At 40.5% G+C, this 17,478-nt stretch overlaps 2 protein-coding genes across 2 annotated transcripts; both read left to right on the top strand.

Moving 5' to 3' along the window:
* Window positions 1–1,302: 1,302 nt before the first annotated feature.
* Window positions 1,303–2,584, top strand: LOC134077824 (claudin-14-like). Its single transcript, XM_062533465.1, has one exon. It carries the CDS (start codon window positions 1,303–1,305, stop codon window positions 2,002–2,004), a length of 702 nt encoding a protein of 233 aa, XP_062389449.1. The 3' UTR covers window positions 2,005–2,584.
* Window positions 2,585–6,643: 4,059 nt separating this feature from the next.
* LOC134078899 (high affinity choline transporter 1-like) lies at window positions 6,644–12,240 on the top strand. The gene is made up of 8 exons (XM_062535066.1): window positions 6,644–6,824; window positions 7,641–7,754; window positions 7,997–8,152; window positions 8,427–8,575; window positions 8,833–8,976; window positions 9,070–9,223; window positions 10,221–10,438; window positions 11,587–12,240. Exons 1-8 carry the CDS (start codon window positions 6,644–6,646, stop codon window positions 12,238–12,240), a joined length of 1,770 nt encoding a protein of 589 aa, XP_062391050.1.
* The last annotated feature ends 5,238 nt before the right edge of the window (window positions 12,241–17,478 follow it).

The raw sequence follows: 17,478 nt of genomic DNA, 5'->3' as shown, positions 1-17,478 counted from the left end.
CTTCATCATGAAAAAGTATACATTGGAGTTTAGTCTTTTCAGTCTCATACACATATCTTTCAACAATAATCTAACGGTGAGTGAATGAAAGAGTGATTTGATTCGTTTGCTTTTATTACTTACCTAAGTGCTATTTAGCATGTTTTATTATTTTTTACCTTCAACATGACTAGTTCTATATATCGTAATCACACAAATTTGCACAATATTTGCATAATCAAAGGTTTTGAACAATAGATGATTCCATATTGGTGTAAATGACTCATAGGGAAGAAATAATGCTGATTAACCAATGGTTGGCTGTGATTCTGCGCTAGACTGATTCTATTTCAGTATAGACTGTGATTTTTGCCCTGCAGGCATCTTGTCCATCAAGGCCAGTGTTTTCATTCACACAGTGGGGGCCCCCTGGCTCTGGGTGTCACAGAACAGTCAAGTGTGCCGTCAGAGCCACTAGTGCTGCTCCCTTTATATGACCTGCTGCTTTCTGGCTAAACGTTGACGCGTTAATGAGGCAGACAATTGTGGCCTACACGTTGCTTGCAAAGACTCAACAGGCAGATTATAATAGGCATGTGTCTTCTCTAGCCAATTTTGCTGAAGACCTTTAACATGGAGGGAAGCGTGCTGTCATTTTTCTGGAAATCGGCACCTCCAATTTGACGCGTCATCGTGAAATTACAAAGACGCCAGAGGGAGAGTGAAATTGTGAGCAGCCGTTTTCGTAATGTTTAACTCACCTAGCCACAGGGCAGTTTCAGGAAAAGACTGTGTCTTAGGTTACCAAACATATGTGGTCATATTCTGTAGTCCCATTTGTGATACATTGTTAAAGGCATGTATGATAGGGGATTATATGATTATATCAGTGCAATATATAACACAAAACCATAAATGACCACAACTCATATACTGTAGCCTGTGAATTAGGATTTATTAATTAGCGTTGGGGAGGGGATTAGCTTTTTTTATAAATGTTTTGTTGTTTTAACTCAGACAGACCTCTGTGAATGTTTAATTTTTTTTCTCACCCCTGCAGGTCTCCAGTGTACACACCCATAGGAACGCGTGAAACAGGTGAAGCTTATCGCCTCCCACATTAGTCACGCCGGCAGTTGGTAACTGAAAAAAAAAAAAAAAAAAACTCTGGAGACTTAGTAGAAGAGTGTGACTGATTTCACAAGCGTGTGTTAAACCACAGGGAATCTGATTAAAAAGCAAAAGGACCTGTTTACACCCAATTAAGCAGCGATTCACAGCTCTACATCATTTGTGAGAAGAGAGGACTTGTCTTTCTAAGGCATGGCCAGCATGGGGCTGCAGCTGCTGGGCTTCTTCCTGGGTCTCCTGAGCCTGCTGGGCACAGTCATCGCCACGCTGATGCCCCAGTGGCGCCGCACGGCGTACGTGGGCTCCAACATCATCACCGCCACGGCGTACATGAAGGGCCTGTGGATGGACTGCGTGTGGCACAGCACGGGCGTCTACCAGTGCGAAATGCACCGCTCCATGCTGGCCCTGCCTCCGGACGTGCAGGCTGCCCGCGCCCTCATGGTCCTCTCCTGCGTCAGCTCTGTCCTGGCCATCGCGCTGTCCACGCTGGGCATGAAGTGCACGTACTGCGCTCAGGGAGGCACCGCCAAAAACTGCCTGGCCAGGACCGGAGGAGTCTGCTTCCTTTGTGCAGGGCTCTCCTGCCTCGTCACCGTGTCCTGGACCACGAGCGACACCATCCGAGACTTCTACAACCCCTTCTACAACTACGGCATGAAATATGAGATAGGCTGGTCTGTCTATATCGGCTACGTCTCGGGCCCCCTCAGTGTGATTGGTGGAGCGATCCTGTGCTCAACCTGCGGAGAGTCCCACCACCGGCCCAGCCGTGCCGCCAGACAGCCTCTGCCAGCCCCAACATGCCAGCCCCCCGCTGCCTACCAGAGCAACCACACGCCCTCTCCCACCTCTGCATCAAGCAGTGGTTACAGACTCAGTGATTACGTTTGAACAGTGGTTGTGTTAAAGCAAACAAAGGCCATATTATGAGAGGTACAAGATTTTCAGAGTGTTTTTTTTTTTCAGTTCACAAGGTCATAGTACTTTAGTGTGAATTGTGTGCTTTTGTTTTGTTTTGTTTTGTTTTCCCGTTTAAATCTCACACCTCAAACATTTCACAAACTGAACTGTAGTACATTTTTAATTAGATAACATTTCCAGTTACTCAAGTGAACTTTAAGATGTTCTTGTTTTGCCTGTTGATAATCTCTAGAGTCTAGACCATGAGCTAAGTTTAGGTGAACAGATGTCACATGCATGTCTATGCGTAGAGTAGGCTATTGAAAGTCTAAAGTACACTATCAAAACTAACGCTTGAGTGTATAAAATCTGGACTAGACTGTAATATCTATCTACTGCCACATCTAATTGCATTGTGCGGTACGTTATTTGTTTTGATGTTGCAACCCATTGGACACATACAGTACAAACATGGGCTTGTATTGTTTGTTAGTTAATTTGGTGTCAAGAGTGTGATGTTCTTTTGTCAAAATCAATGTTTCCACCTCAACTGACTAAATTTCAGCTATTTGCTGTATGTTGGTAGCTCTTGGATATTTTGGGGGACATCAAAAGGGGAAATAATTTTGTTAGGTTTCAGAATACTCAACAATGTGTCTAGACTGGGTAAACCCTGCCTGATCTTGCCTTGCAGCTCAGGCTGGAAACTTGCACATCTATCTCTCCTGCTTCCTGTCCACATCTTCTGGGTCCAACCACAAACTTATCCAAAAGTCGTTGGTTTGATTGGTTGGAAGACTATCCAAAAGTGCACAGAGTCATTTGAATTACAGTATGCTCATTGATCACGCCTCTTGTGCAATAGAAATTAAGAGTCATTGCACGAGAAAACCAGGCAAAACCAACAGGAGGTAGGAAGATGGGGGTCGGCCAAATCGGCTCATACTTTGTATATGTGATAAGTATGTGGAACTATGAACAGCCATATACTTAAAACCCTCAAACTCTTTTTTGTTGTGGAGTTCTGGGGCCCCTCTCAGAGAACCACAAAAACAATTCATGGCTGAAAATGACTGAAATTGCCATTTCTACCCTGATTATCCTGATAAAGATATGAACATGAGCTTTATGTTTCCATAGGGCTTAGGTAGAATAGTTTTAAAGACCAAAAGGTGCACTAGGGGGTTATCTGCACCACTGAAAGCAGAATTTTCATCCCTCTAAAATTAGTCATTTTTAGGAGGCATTATCTCACATTCGCAGTGGCTTTGGTGGATGGTTTTACTGTTGCTGGACAGAGGAACATCTTCTGATTCAAAAACAATTGTCGTCTAATTGGGCCACACATAATGTGCGCCGTGCCAGGAGGGTCTTTGCGGGGGGTTTTCGGGTTTTGGAGTATAATAAACCAGGCAATAATATCTCACTATAGGGTAATTTATGGTCAATTTTTGTGTCACTGTATGACAAATTGTTAAAGAAAGCTTTAATTAACTAGAAAAGCACTCAAAGAGTGCAGACCTCTGCATGCATTGATGTTCTGGGTTGTCATACATTTGAAACTAGACTATTCAGATTGCCACCGAGTGGCCATACCATGCCATTACATTGCAAACATCTGGCATTACATCTGTTTGTGATGTAATGCCATGATATGGCCATGTGATGGCGATCTGAATATGGTTTATCATAGGCCAAAACACGACAAATCCTGCTAAAGACCCTCCTGGCACGGCACACATTATGTGTGGCCCAATTAGACGACATTTGTTTTTGAATCAGTAGATGTTCCTTTCTCCAGCAACAGTAAAACCATCCACCAAAGCCACTGCGAATACGAGATAATGCTTCTTAAAAATGACCGAAATTTAGAGGGAGGAAATTCTGCTTTCAGTGGTGTAGATAACCCCTCGGTGCACCTTTTGGTCTTTAAAACTATGCTACCTAGGCTCTATGGAAATGTAAAGCTTATGTTCATATCTTTATCAGGATAATCAGGGTAGAAATGGCAATTTCAGTCATTTTCAGCCATGAATTGTTGGATTTTTGAGGGTCTCTGAGAGGGGTCCCAGAACTCCATAACAAAAAACAGCTGGAGGGTTTTAAGTATATGGCTGTTCATAGTTCCACATACTTATCACATATACAAAGTATGAGCCGATTTGGCCGACCCCCATCTTCCCACCTCTGCCTGGTTTTCTCATGCAATGACTCTTAAGCGCAGACTCCTCATACTAATGTTCAATCTTAAAAGATTGAGCGTGGTGTAGCTAAGATACTACATGTAAGATAGACAATATTTCTATTGTATGATAAAAATCTGTTTACATCATAATATTGCCCATTTCATAACTCAGAGACTAGATCATCTGCTCTGGTCATATTTTCTAAACATTAACTAAGACCATTTAAAATACCACATTTCAAAAACAAGTAATGTTTTTTTTGTCATTGATTCATTAAGAGGGAATGATTTTATATCACACTCGTTTTGTGTAATTGAAGTCTCCTTCCATTCATAAGCACACAAATACCAGAAAGAAGGTTATGATAACATACACGTTGTTATTCTCGACCTTGGTTGAGTTACTGTCCATTTTAATTGGGGGCAGCCTGTTCAATGAAATAACCACAAGGGGGCAGTAGTTACGTTATATTCCACAATGGCTACAGTACCACCGTGTGCTGAGCAAACACAGTGTGTTGAGTAAAAGAAGTAAAACCAGAAATGTGCTCGAGGTGGCGTTGTAGCCTATTTAATGGTTTGGGTTTGGTTGGTATAATTACTTTTCATTTGTTGTTCCAACCTCCACAAACAAGTAGCAAAAGAGGTGCCAATGATGTCCAAGCAAGTTCAATATTGTTGGGCCCTATAGCTCATATTCTCTTAGTGTGCAAGTCTTCAGTTACAGTACATGGTTCAAAATAATCGTCTCAGTATGGGGGAATACCCAACAATACTTGCTTACCATATGATTCTGTAGTATCAATTAGTCAGATAGTTTGAATGTTTAAATGTGGCAGGTCAATGTCTTCCGACATATTTGTGTTTGTGTGCAAATTTTACTTTGACCTGGATAAGCCAATTAGAACTGGTTTGTTTATTTGCACACTGCGTAATTGGCACTCTTTTTGAGCTCCTCGCTGTAGCTATAGCCATTAAATTGAATGTAAACCGCTTCCTAGGCCTTCCTTGTCAGAATTATGAATCCACCTTTCATAACCTTAAACGTGCTTGTTCTTCGTGTGGAAAGACAGATTGAAAAATATATATATGGGCCATGATTTAATAAGGAAGGCAATTTGTGTGACTGTTAGGCCTTGTATGAACTCAAGCGCTACTGCTGACAGTTTTTAGTGTTTCAGAACTTCAGCACCACGGACAGAGGACGCAATTGGAGAGTAGTCCCGCCTAGGTATCTCTCTGGGAACTGATTTGTCTCCAAAAGACTTAACCCACCATGACTACGGAAAACAGTAAATAAAATCATTAAAGTAACCATTGCAGACAGTCCATTCTCAGTGATGGAGATGGGTTTCAACCGATTATAATCATGCACACATACCCTTAGTTTCAAAAGTATCAATTGGAGTGGGAAATTAAGGGGAAATATCAGCAATCATTACACTCAAAACAACATAATGTGTAGCCTTTATGAGAGAGCAACAGAATTGTGCATTTTGTTAATTTGCATAGCATTTGTGACCAATTAGCCCATATTTCCTAGAATACCCTCAATAATTTTCCTTGTTTGGACTGACAGCCTTATTCATAAGGCGACCTTCATTCCCATCTCTCTGACGTTCATCTTCCTCAGACCTCTGACGAAAACAACTCCCTTAAAAGACACTGTTAGGAAATACGTATGCTTCCCCTGGATTTTCACTGGATTACTCCCCATCAGATTTCTCTCCAAGGAAACCTAAACAGACTTCTGTTTTCAAAATAATTTGAGAACGTTCGTCAATACAGTCTTTTACGCAGGTATGATATTTCTTGGTGCTGAAAAGTGACATTTGGAGGGTCGCCGAACTAACTTTGCATATATCCTGTAAATCTTAAGTGATCATTGCCTGCAGTATACATGCAGTTATGGTGTTGGAGAGGTCACAGGTAAAGGTGAAGAAAAAAACAATTACGAAGTAGCATCAAATACAAAGCGCGCTTCACAGAGTTACCAGGACAGCCTGCTATTGTATGCATAGACAACGACAGGGAAGCAATAGAACTTCGTTATTAGCCTACGGTCTCAGAGAACTTTTATTGCAACTAAGTAAAATAACCAGGTAGCCTACGTCTCGTTTAATATCAAAAGCCTTCTCTGAATAGGACAGAGAAGAGTCCGTTTAAGCCTATTCTTATTATCTTTCTCAAACAAGCTTCAGGGGAAATGAGGGTTTAGCATCAGTTGGTTGGAGGATGGTCAAGGAGGGACAGGAAACAGAAAAAAAAGATTGTCTTACTTAAACACATGAAGTGTTTCATTCAGTCTTCCATGTACTACATTTTTATCTTGACACAAGTCGATAGTTGGTGCAGCTTCTACTGCCTTCTCACACTCCTGTTCCACTCTTTCGCCAGGTCTCAATGAACATCAGGTCGTCGGGCAGAGTCTGATCCAGCTAGAGGATGGCCATCCACGCAGAAGGACTGGTGGCAATTGTTATCTTCTATCTGCTGATCCTAGGAGTAGGGATATGGGCAGCGTGGAAAAACAAAAATGCTGGCGGGGAAGGTGTAGACCAAAGCGAGACTATAATGGTCGGTGGAAGGGACATTGGATTGTTTGTTGGTGGATTCACCATGACTGGTAAGTGTAGATGTTGCTGTGTGCGTCTCTGATATACTTGTAACTTTGTATGAGGAAAAACAATGACATGGAAACAAAGAGCGCAAATCTGTGCGATTAGACAAACATCGAAGAAAGCGAAAAAAATATCTAACTTGTATGTATTTGAGGTATAAAGTAACCTGTTAATGCAGAAGCCCAAAACTGTGTGTGTGTGTGTGTGTGTGTGTGTGTGTGTGTGTGTGTGTGTGTGTGTGTGTGTGTGTGTGTGTGTGTGTGTGAGAGAGAGAGAGAGAGAGAGAGAGAGAGAGAGAGAGAGAGAAAAATAAGATATTTAGTTTGTAATAAGCCAGTTTAAAAATGTTCTTCCCTTTAAAAAACATATATATTGTTTCATTCTAGTAACAAGAATAATATGTGTGTGTGGGGGGGGGTCATGAGATAAGGCTATACGTTAAATCCTGCAAGCTATTCAGATGTGTATAGGTCATGGATTGACATCATACATGATATAAGTAATCAAAATCAGTTGCATGCATTTACATTTAGAGGTGGATTTATGATGGTTATTTTGTTGCAATACTATTGTACTGTAACATTCGGTAAACTTGTGTTGGTCGCATTTTAGATGTCTCATCTTTCTTATTATAGGATTCCATGTTTATTTTGTAATACTGTATATAGCAAAAGTTGCATGGACACATTGAATATTTGAAAAATAGAAATGATTAAATAGAAGCAGACCATTTTGAACACAAATGTACAAACAAATAAAGGTTTAAAGGTTAAAAGTAGTTGATCACCTTAACAAATCATTACTGGCTTGTATATTTCCAGCGACCTGGGTCGGAGGAGGCTATATCAATGGTACTGCTGAGTATGTGTATCTGCCTGGATTTGGACTGGCCTGGGCGCAGGCACCGTTTGGATATGCGCTCAGCTTGGTTGTAGGTATGATACACAGGGGCGAAAGGAAAATGCACCATATCTGGTTATGGCAAACTTATGATGACACACAGAATATTTGTTAACAGTTAAGATATATCAGCCTTCCATTTTGACCATTAAGAGCGTTTTCAAATTATACCTATAACTTGAAATGAAAAGGTTTCATTTTATAGATGTGGCACATGCTTGGTCTATACGATATATATTAGTATATACAGTATGTTACACTGTTAATCTTGTCATAGGTGGCCTCTTCTTTGCCAAGCCTATGCGTTCCAGAGGATATGTGACTATGCTGGATCCCTTCCAGCAGATCTATGGGAAGAGAATGGGCGGACTGCTCTTTATTCCTGCTCTCATGGGAGAAATCTTCTGGTCAGCCGCCATTCTGTCAGCTCTGGGTAGGTTACAGTGATCCTTGCGTGCTCTTCGTGATGAAATTGATTTATCGCCGTAGTTCTCTGCCTTGGCCGAGTAATCAATATTATATGATATATACTGTAATCTAAAATATCTTCTTTTATTAAATTATCACAGACCTATTTGGCAGATGGGCACTAAAGCAAATGAAATAGAACAGTGAAAAATATGCCCTTACTATTTGTATTTTACTAGTTGTAGTTTAGATACCTGTTTTATCATTTATCAATGAATATGTGCTTTCTCTTCCCCCAGGAGCCACACTGAGTGTGATCGTAGACATCAACATCAACATGTCTGTCATGATCTCAGCACTCATTGCAATCTTCTACACTTTGGTCGGAGGACTTTATTCTGTGGCGTACACAGATGTTGTGCAGCTCTTTTGTATATTTGTTGGCTTGGTGAGTACACATTCATGTGTTTGTGACTGAATCATATCATCAAGCGTTAATAAAGCTGTCGGATGGTTAGAAAATATAAAGTTGGTTTATTAAAATGTTGATACTCTCAACCTTACATTTTTGACAAAGAAGTAGTGTAGGGTTGCTGTTTGATATTGATGATGTTACATTTTGATTGCTGTTATTCATCAAAATATCATTAGACAACATTGTGATAAGGCCTACTGTAATTATATTTTCATGTGTGCTCTTTACAGTGGATCAGTGTGCCTTTTGCTCTCTCCAATCCCGCTGTGTCAAGCATTGGTGTCACTGCAGTCGAGAAAGTTCACCAAGAACCATGGCTTGGCAGCATTAAGCCCTCAGAGGGGTGGATGTGGATGGACAACTTTTGCCTTTTGGTAAATTCTCACCCATACACTCATTATAAAATAAATAATTTCCATTGTTGTATCATTCCATGTGACTGACACAATGTGCCTTCTTGTTTCTAGATGTTGGGGGGTATTCCTTGGCAGGTGTATTTTCAGCGCGTTCTCTCCGCCTCCTCAGCTACCTATGCCCAAGTCCTCTCATTCCTGGCAGCCTTTGGCTGTATTGTAATGGCCATACCCTCAGTCCTCATTGGAGCCATAGGGGCCTCAACAGGTAAACCAGCCTTTATGGAGGGGCAATGGGGCGTATGGAGGGGCAATATGGGGCAATGAGGCATATTCCTCAGTGGGAGTATCAGTGTTAAAACAACCAGAGGTGGAAAAATCCAGTTTCAGAAAGTAAAAGTCCATTCAAAAAGACCATTAATTTAAACGAGCTGATTCTAATTAACACAACTCTTCTGCTACAGTAGAGCAGCTAATTGATGAGATCACCTGTGCTAAGTGCGCAGGTAGAACCAATACATGATCAGACTTTTACTCACTGAAGCTGGAGTTTTCCACCTCTGAAAACAACACCATAACACCATAACTCTTTCCCTACTTTGTAGCCGAGTCTTTTGTCAAGTATCTACTGTATAATCTCTAATGTCTACATGATCACAACATTTCATCTGTGGTGTAGCTCATGTGTTGTGATGTTTATGTACTGAGTTGATGATCGTGATGATTTCCACTGAGAAAAGCTCATTTTATTTTAAAGCATGTTTTTGATATACAACAGTAAGCCCAGGAGCTGTCCCTCCAGTTGCTTGGGTGGATTTTAAATGACTTGAGATCTTAAGGAAACCGATATGACTCAGGCTTGTAAAACGACACCAGATGGCTCCTGTCATCCATTATTGAAGAGCGCTCATTTAACTGAGAATTTTGTGAATATTGCATCTGAGGGGGCTTAATTAATTTTGTTTATCTCGAAAGCATTGAAGACACAGTTAATCAGTGACAGTTTACGATGTTGTTTGAGAGCAAAAACCAGTCATGCTGACAAAAAACTTCACGGATGAGCAGAAAGAATTTTCAAATCATGGTCTGATGGAGCGTTATTGTACATGTCTCCTACTAAGCAACCTGTCTAATTTCCTCAAGAGCAAAATCAAACAAAATAAACATTTTCTTGTAGATGTATGCATGTATTGCTTAGATCTGACAACGTCTCTAATGAAGCCATAATAGCTCCATAAAACTTCCTCATGCTATTCCTTTTACAGATTGGAACCAGACTGCATATGGCTCTGTGTCCCCCAAGGATAACGAGCAGTCAGACATGATCCTGCCCATAGTGCTCCAGTATCTCTGCCCTCCCTACATCTCCTTTTTCGGCTTAGGGGCCGTGTCTGCCGCCGTCATGTCTTCAGCTGACTCCTCCATTCTTTCAGCTAGTTCCATGTTTGCCCGAAACATCTACCAGCTTGCTTTTCGCCAATCGGTAAGTCCTATGTAGATACAGTCGTAGAGACAGTCCTATGTATATACAGTTGTGCTCTTAAGTTTATAAACCCATGCTGAAGTTGACTGAAAAGAGGAGTGAAATATCATCCTTTGGAAATGTATCTTAATGCCTTAATTAAAAATACAACGAAAGGGCGGGACAAATAATCTTACCTTTAAGGAAACCAATTTTCTGTTTAAATGTTATTCCTTGAAATACAGGGGGCTTAAGTATACACACCCCTGTGTTAAATTCCCATAGATGCAGGCAGATTTGTATTTTTAAAGGGCAATTATTTCATGGATCCAGGGTACTACCTTGATAGAATGTAGCCTTTGGAATTAGAATAGCCGCACATCATCACATAACTTTAACCATACCTAAAGACTGGCATTGGATACTTTCCATAAGATCATCTCTCAGTGCAAATCAAACCAGCTATTACTGTAGGCTAGCAAAATAAAAGCATGTCAATCTCTAGCAAAACACTATGTAGCCAGTGTAGTCTATATAACAATGCTGATCATTTTCCTCATTTTGCTCAACTACCCCTCCCTCTCAGAAACCCAATGACATTAGTGAAGGATCACTTATAATCTAATTAGTCTGAACAGTGACATCTTATGCCAACGATAACACACTGTTTTCTTTATTATATTAGCTGTGAAAATGGCAGCTATGTAGTGTACCAAACTTACCACCACATTTTTTCTGAGAACTTTCAGACTGAATCGGTACCTGGTCTCAATAAAGGTGGATTAAATGAAAATGTGGCTTGTTACTTCTACAATCATCAACACAATGATAGCTGAACCAGATAAGGCTCTGGATATAAACAAACAAATCTAGACTGGTGGTGCTAAGAGTGTGGTGGAGAAAACACTCTTATGGTGCATGTTTGCATGCATTGCACATATTGATATGAGGGGTTTTTTTACCCGTAATTTCCTGACTATTAGCCGCGGCTTATACATTGATTTTGCAAAATTTCTTCAGCTATGAGGTTAATACAGGGGGGCAGTTAATATGGTGTTAATATGGTTTTGTTTCTTTTAACTTGCATAAAACACTGTCCTGCGGCTTATATGCGGGAAATTGCTGTAATATTATTCTCATGGTTCATTCTCTTGTGCTTCGTCCTGCAGGCTTCAGACCGTGAGATCATCTGGGTGATGAGGATCACCATCTTTGTGTTTGGGGCTTTAGCAACAGCAATGGCTCTGCTCACCGGCACAGTGTACGGCTTATGGTACCTGAGCTCGGATCTGGTCTACGTGATCATCTTCCCTCAGCTACTCAGTGTGCTCTTTATCAAAGGCACCAACACGTATGGCTCTGTGGCTGGCTACGTCTTTGGCCTAGTGCTACGCATTGGAGGAGGAGAGCCATACCTTAAGCTCCCACCTTTCATCTGTTACCCAGGCTGCTTCGTGGAGCAGAAGACGCACAGGCTTACCATGGAGGTTGAATATATCACCGTTCAAAAATTTCCCTTCAAGACAGTGTCAATGGTGGCTTCCTTCTTGGGTAATGTGGCTTTCTCGTACCTCGCCAAGTATCTCTTTGAAAGTGGGACGCTGTCGCCAAAGTATGACTTCTTCGATGCTGTGCTCTCAAAGCACAGTGCAGAGATCATGGATAAAACTACTCTGGTGGGCAATGACAATATCATCCTGTCAGAGATGGCCCCCGTCAAGCCTGGTCTCGGCATGTCATTGGCGGGAACATTCACGAACAAAGAGGCTCTCAGTGAGGATGATGGAGACTTCAGCCCAGAATCTAACAATGAACATGACTAAAAAAAAATGTCCCTTTGGCTGCGAGCCCCACTCAAGCAGCATCACATTAGCTGTCCTGTACTGACTTTATATTTTTTTTTGTGCGTAGATGTTGTGCCATTTTTTTGTTTGTTTGTTTGTTGCTGTAGCTGCTTATTTCCACATGCTCTTTTCTAATAAGTGAGATGTGAGAAGAAATCTTGCCACAGGAAGATAATGTAAAGGAATGAAAACAATGTTGAACAAAGTGGGGAATTCATCTGCTTTCATGTGAGATCCACGTCTGGGTATGTACAATTCCTTTTTCATGTTTGTCTCATTTGGCTTAGAATTGTCCTAATAGATGGAGCAATAATATTTTGATAGCAATTATATTGTATACTGTGTAAATAATTTGTATTTTGAATTTTATGAATTGCTTTACTCTTTAAGAGTAACAGTTAATAGAAAGTAGAATTATTTTTTAAGTTGAAGACATGATGTTACGTTTTGAGCAAGTAATCAACCTATGCTGTGGTACCTTAGGAGTAATAACTGGTATTTAATACCAAGTCAGTGTGTTCACTGGAAAGCCAATGATTAAGTGATCTTCTCACGTGCCAAATTGAATCCCTTTTCCTGATGAAGACATTTATCGGTGCATAGAGTGTTTGCTGGTGGCTATATTTGCTACAAAGACCTTTTCCCATCAAGGCCTTTGCTTTATTGCTGCAATATGATCATGCAGCCTCTGTACAGATGAAGATCCATACACAAGCTGATTATGTTCATGATGTACAGGTGTTTGGTGTATTCACCATGTCAGGTGTTTGGATATTTCACTGCATCCTGATGCTATTGCTGGTCTCAACAGTGTACGGCACAAAACAGGGTCTCCTCTCGTTTGGCCCACCAATAACAATCAACAAGATCTCTGTTAACACACTGTTGACTATGAGGTTTGATTAGGAGTTAAGGCCAGGGTTGGTGATTCTCATGGCTGGCATTAGTCAGTTGACTGGGGGTTTAAGATGCAGGTTGATGTGGTAATTCTGAAAGTAAGCCAAATAATTGGTAGATATACTATAGTGGATGACTATCCATGATGAGGCACACCATCAAAATAAAGCATCACCCAAATCAGTTCGAAACAAGATATATTTATTCAGTACTGAAATTAAGACGGAAAGGGAAGTCTGAAAAAAATTATCCAGAAGTGCAATTTTGCGGGTTTGATGTTGTGGAACCATGTGTTATATCTGTATTCTGACATCAATGTTGTCATTCTTTCCTCAGTGTGTAGTTGGTGAGATACAACCTTAGTACATCTGATTATCTGCCTTAATTTTGTTCTGTTTGGGACCTATAGCCTGATTGTCAGTGTCAGTAAGTGTATCAGGCAAACTGTTTAGACTTGAATGTGAATGTACATCCTCCTGTTGAGCTATAGAGAGCTAATCAAAAAGAAACATTTTTGTGTTAAATGTCAGCGTAAAATCATTAAAAAGAACTGTAATGTCACATAAAATATAACCTGCCAGTTCATCTACTGGTAAAGTATCTATGGTAATTTGATGTGATGGCCATGTATATTTTTGTGTGATAAAAAAAAAGTAAAATAGTACGTATATGCACAGGTTAAATACTTCTTAACCTGTGATTTCTTTTTTTCCATTTGAATATATTTTTCTTGTTGGTAGTCAAAGAACAGCTATAAGTCATGGAAATATATTTATTTACGCAATGTCAACAAATTATATGGTGAAAGAAATATGTGGGATACATGGAATAAACTATGTTATTTAAGATGTTGGTTGCCTGTCTGTTGTTAAGATGTCAGTAGCCTACAGAAAATAATAATTCCGTAAAATTAAATTCCAAAATAAATTCTTGGTTTTATCCTTTTGCATAAACCTTGAATTATCCTGTGCTCTATCATCAGTACAACGTAGACAGAGAGAGAAATGAAGCTATCAGCTGTCACATATACCCTTTGTCTGGACGGAGGGGATGCCATCCATTATATGTCAGTTATTGTGTGTGAACCCCTGACTCCTAATGTGGGCGTGATTGACAAGTTTGACAGTTGCCAGGGTTATTAAATTCTGAGGTCTCCTCTGATTGATGGATCTCTGCAGGTGCACGGCCCGAGATTAAACTCTTCACCAGCCAATCAACCCGCCCTTGACAGCGCATGCAGCAAAACAAAAACAACAGAACACCCCGGTCAGTCCTGCTTGTCTTTAAGCCCCAACTACTCACTGCTCTAGACCATTTTAACATCAAGATTATTCCCTCCTTTCTACCCTTGCACAACCCCATGGCACAGCCACAGACAGTGTTGGGGAGTAATGCATTACATGTAATTGAGTTACGTAATTTAATTACAAAATAAACGTAACAGTAATATATTACAGTTACTGTAGAAAAAAATGTAATTCAATTACAGGTACTTTTGAATTTTTTCAAACTTTCAATTTGAATTACATCTCAATATTGTCAGCAAAACTTTGCAAATAATATTGTATGTAAAAAGAACTGTTTCCCTCCACAGCCATAGTTTGATACGGGACCTTCTGATAGGCTCTATCACGTCTACAGCGCCATCAGGGTAGGCCTACATGCCTGCCTGTAAACGTGTTAAGATTATCATTATATTATCCTCACAAAAAATGTGATGCTAATTCATGTATTGAATGCCCTTGCTGCCTTGTGCGCTTGTACAGAACTGCTCGGCAGTGTAGACCAAGGCCGAAATCTTCGCATGGATTTGGGGACTATATATATATCATTCAAAATCGGAAAAGTTATCAAAAAGTAATCAAAAGTAATTAGTTACGTTACTCAGAAAAATAATTAAAATAGTTACACTACTATTACATTTTAAACAGAGTAACTTGTAACTGTAACACATTACATTTCTAAAGTAACCTTCCCAACACTGGCCACAGATAACAGCACTCCTGACCATCTGCTCTTGTACTGTACTACAATGCACCATATGCACTGGTAATAGAGAGAGATTTTACTAGCAGTAAACATACATCTCTATACAGTATGTTTGATGTGACTAGAAGCTGTCCACTCAGTCCGCGTCCCAATGATCTCAAATCTGTCAGGATCTGTACTGTGACTCCCTATCGGTTTCCTCATCAATGTTACAGTATCTCATCTACAACAGCCTCAGACACCATTTTTATCCTTGTAACAACATTTTTAATGGATTTTCAGACTTGGTATCAAACAGACTTATTTTTAGGCTTTTTTGGGGTGCTATAGCGCTTTCATATTGTGAAGTGCACTGGATGATCTTCTGGGGAAAGTGTTTTCATTTCAGCGTGAGTGTAAACATCCGGAGGTTCTGCCGTTGGGCTTCCGATATCATTCGATGAGTTCTCCCTGAAGTTAGTCTTTGTTTGATGTGATGGTGGTTGTGTTTCTAACACCTTCTCCCCATAGTTTCTCCATTCCACTTATGACACTCTCATGAAAAGACATGGGAATTAACAAAACATTCATACCCTTTTGGACTGCCTACAGTATAAGCCCATGTTCCGCACATGTACTCATTTTATTATCATGGGTCCTCATTAGCAGTCAGCTGTGGTTAACTCAGTGGCGAAACCATACGTATATGTTCCACATATTTGTAGTCTGAATTTGAATATTTGTCATGATATGAGGCATATGACATCTGAACATCGCATAATTGAATGGAAGATTGAACATAGACATAAATACATCACAAAATGAAATGTAAGACTGTAGTGCTCCCAGATATGCTAGTAAAAAATGCATCAGTGTAAAACCTTTCACATGAGAAACACCCTTTTCATGCCGAACATTGCAATATGTTTTACCTACAGTATGTATATCATCAGGCTTGATTGTGTTTTTCAACCAGTAGATGGAAAATGCTGATGTAATGTTGCTTGGGATGCTTCCATTGCTCTAAGTGCTCATTCTAAGTGGTTTGTTGGATGATTGGGGTATTTTCTAACAGTGCTCCATTAGCTCCTGTGATTAATTGGCTGCTGGCAATGAAGACTGTATCCTATTCCCACCCAGAAACATCCTTCCAAACCTTGCCCATTACAATGTTTAAATACATTTCATACAATATTAGAGTCTAAGCTACGAGGCAATCCATTACTGTGCATTTTTCAGTTGTGTAGATCGATAGTTTCTTAGCACATCAAGATTCCACACCTGCAGCTTTGGAGATATGCAACACAGGGTTACAGTAGGTTTGAGTGATACTTGAGTGTTAGGCTGAATAGTGCACTGCAATTCTGCGCAACGCAAGTCAATCCCATTGTTCAAAAGTGTTATTATTTTGCGGGGCCAACAAATAGCTGCCTGGTGTCAGGATGAAAATTGTGTGTGGGTTAGTTACAGGAAGCCAAAGCCTTTTCCTTTTTCAGCCCTGGGCACAGTCTGAGTTTATTAGCAGGAGTGCTCACAGACAAGAACATAAATAATGGTGGGATTTATTGCGGCTTGGAGCTGCCGGTATGAAAAGCTGAACAGACACTTTGTGTGGCAGTCAGGAAATGGGCACTGCATGGCTTCAGAAGATCAGTTGCCTACACCAGCAAACATGTACATCCCCTTCCTCATCTGCTGCATGATGCTGCCATCTCTTCTGAACCCAAATGAAGCTTCATGTATACAGCAGTGCTTATTGTACCAGAGGGTGCCATGCTCTCCTTTGCTCTCCAAACATGCCATTAGTCTTTCATTTTTGATAACCAGCAAAGACATGAATGTTCCTCTAAGGGTAGTAAAACTGAGGCTTGCTACAGTTGAAATGTTGTTTCTGATATGATTTGCCAAATCCGATACAATTCTACAGTGTTGCAGTATGAAATGAGTGCCAGACAGCTAAAATGCCATGCAGGATCCTTAGGTCTCTATCATCGTACAGTGCCAACAACATCTCCATGCCCACGAACCTTAGAGGGCATGAACAGTAGACGTCAGTTAGTTATCCCTCACTGTTGCAAGTTGATGAGGACATGAACAATATAGAATGTTTCAACTTTGACAGCCCAAGCTGACAAACCACTGTTTCCAAAACTGGCAGTAGTGAAATTGGTTAGGAGGTGAAGTATGTCATGTTTCAGATAATGTGCAGCAGACAGTGTGGCACAAGAGACTGGGTGAACAGGTTGCAGCCTGGGGTAAGTTAGACTATTTGTCTGGAATCCACGGGAGAATTCCCCGATTCAGGCGCTGTGTATTGGCAACTGCGTTTCGCCTCCAAACGTGTCAACTGCC

This window comes from Sardina pilchardus, chromosome 4 (assembly GCF_963854185.1).
Source record: "Sardina pilchardus chromosome 4, fSarPil1.1, whole genome shotgun sequence".
NCBI lineage: Eukaryota > Metazoa > Chordata > Actinopteri > Clupeiformes > Clupeidae > Sardina > Sardina pilchardus.
Note: the sequence above shows the minus strand (reverse complement) of the source record. Positions and strands in the feature narration are given on the sequence as shown.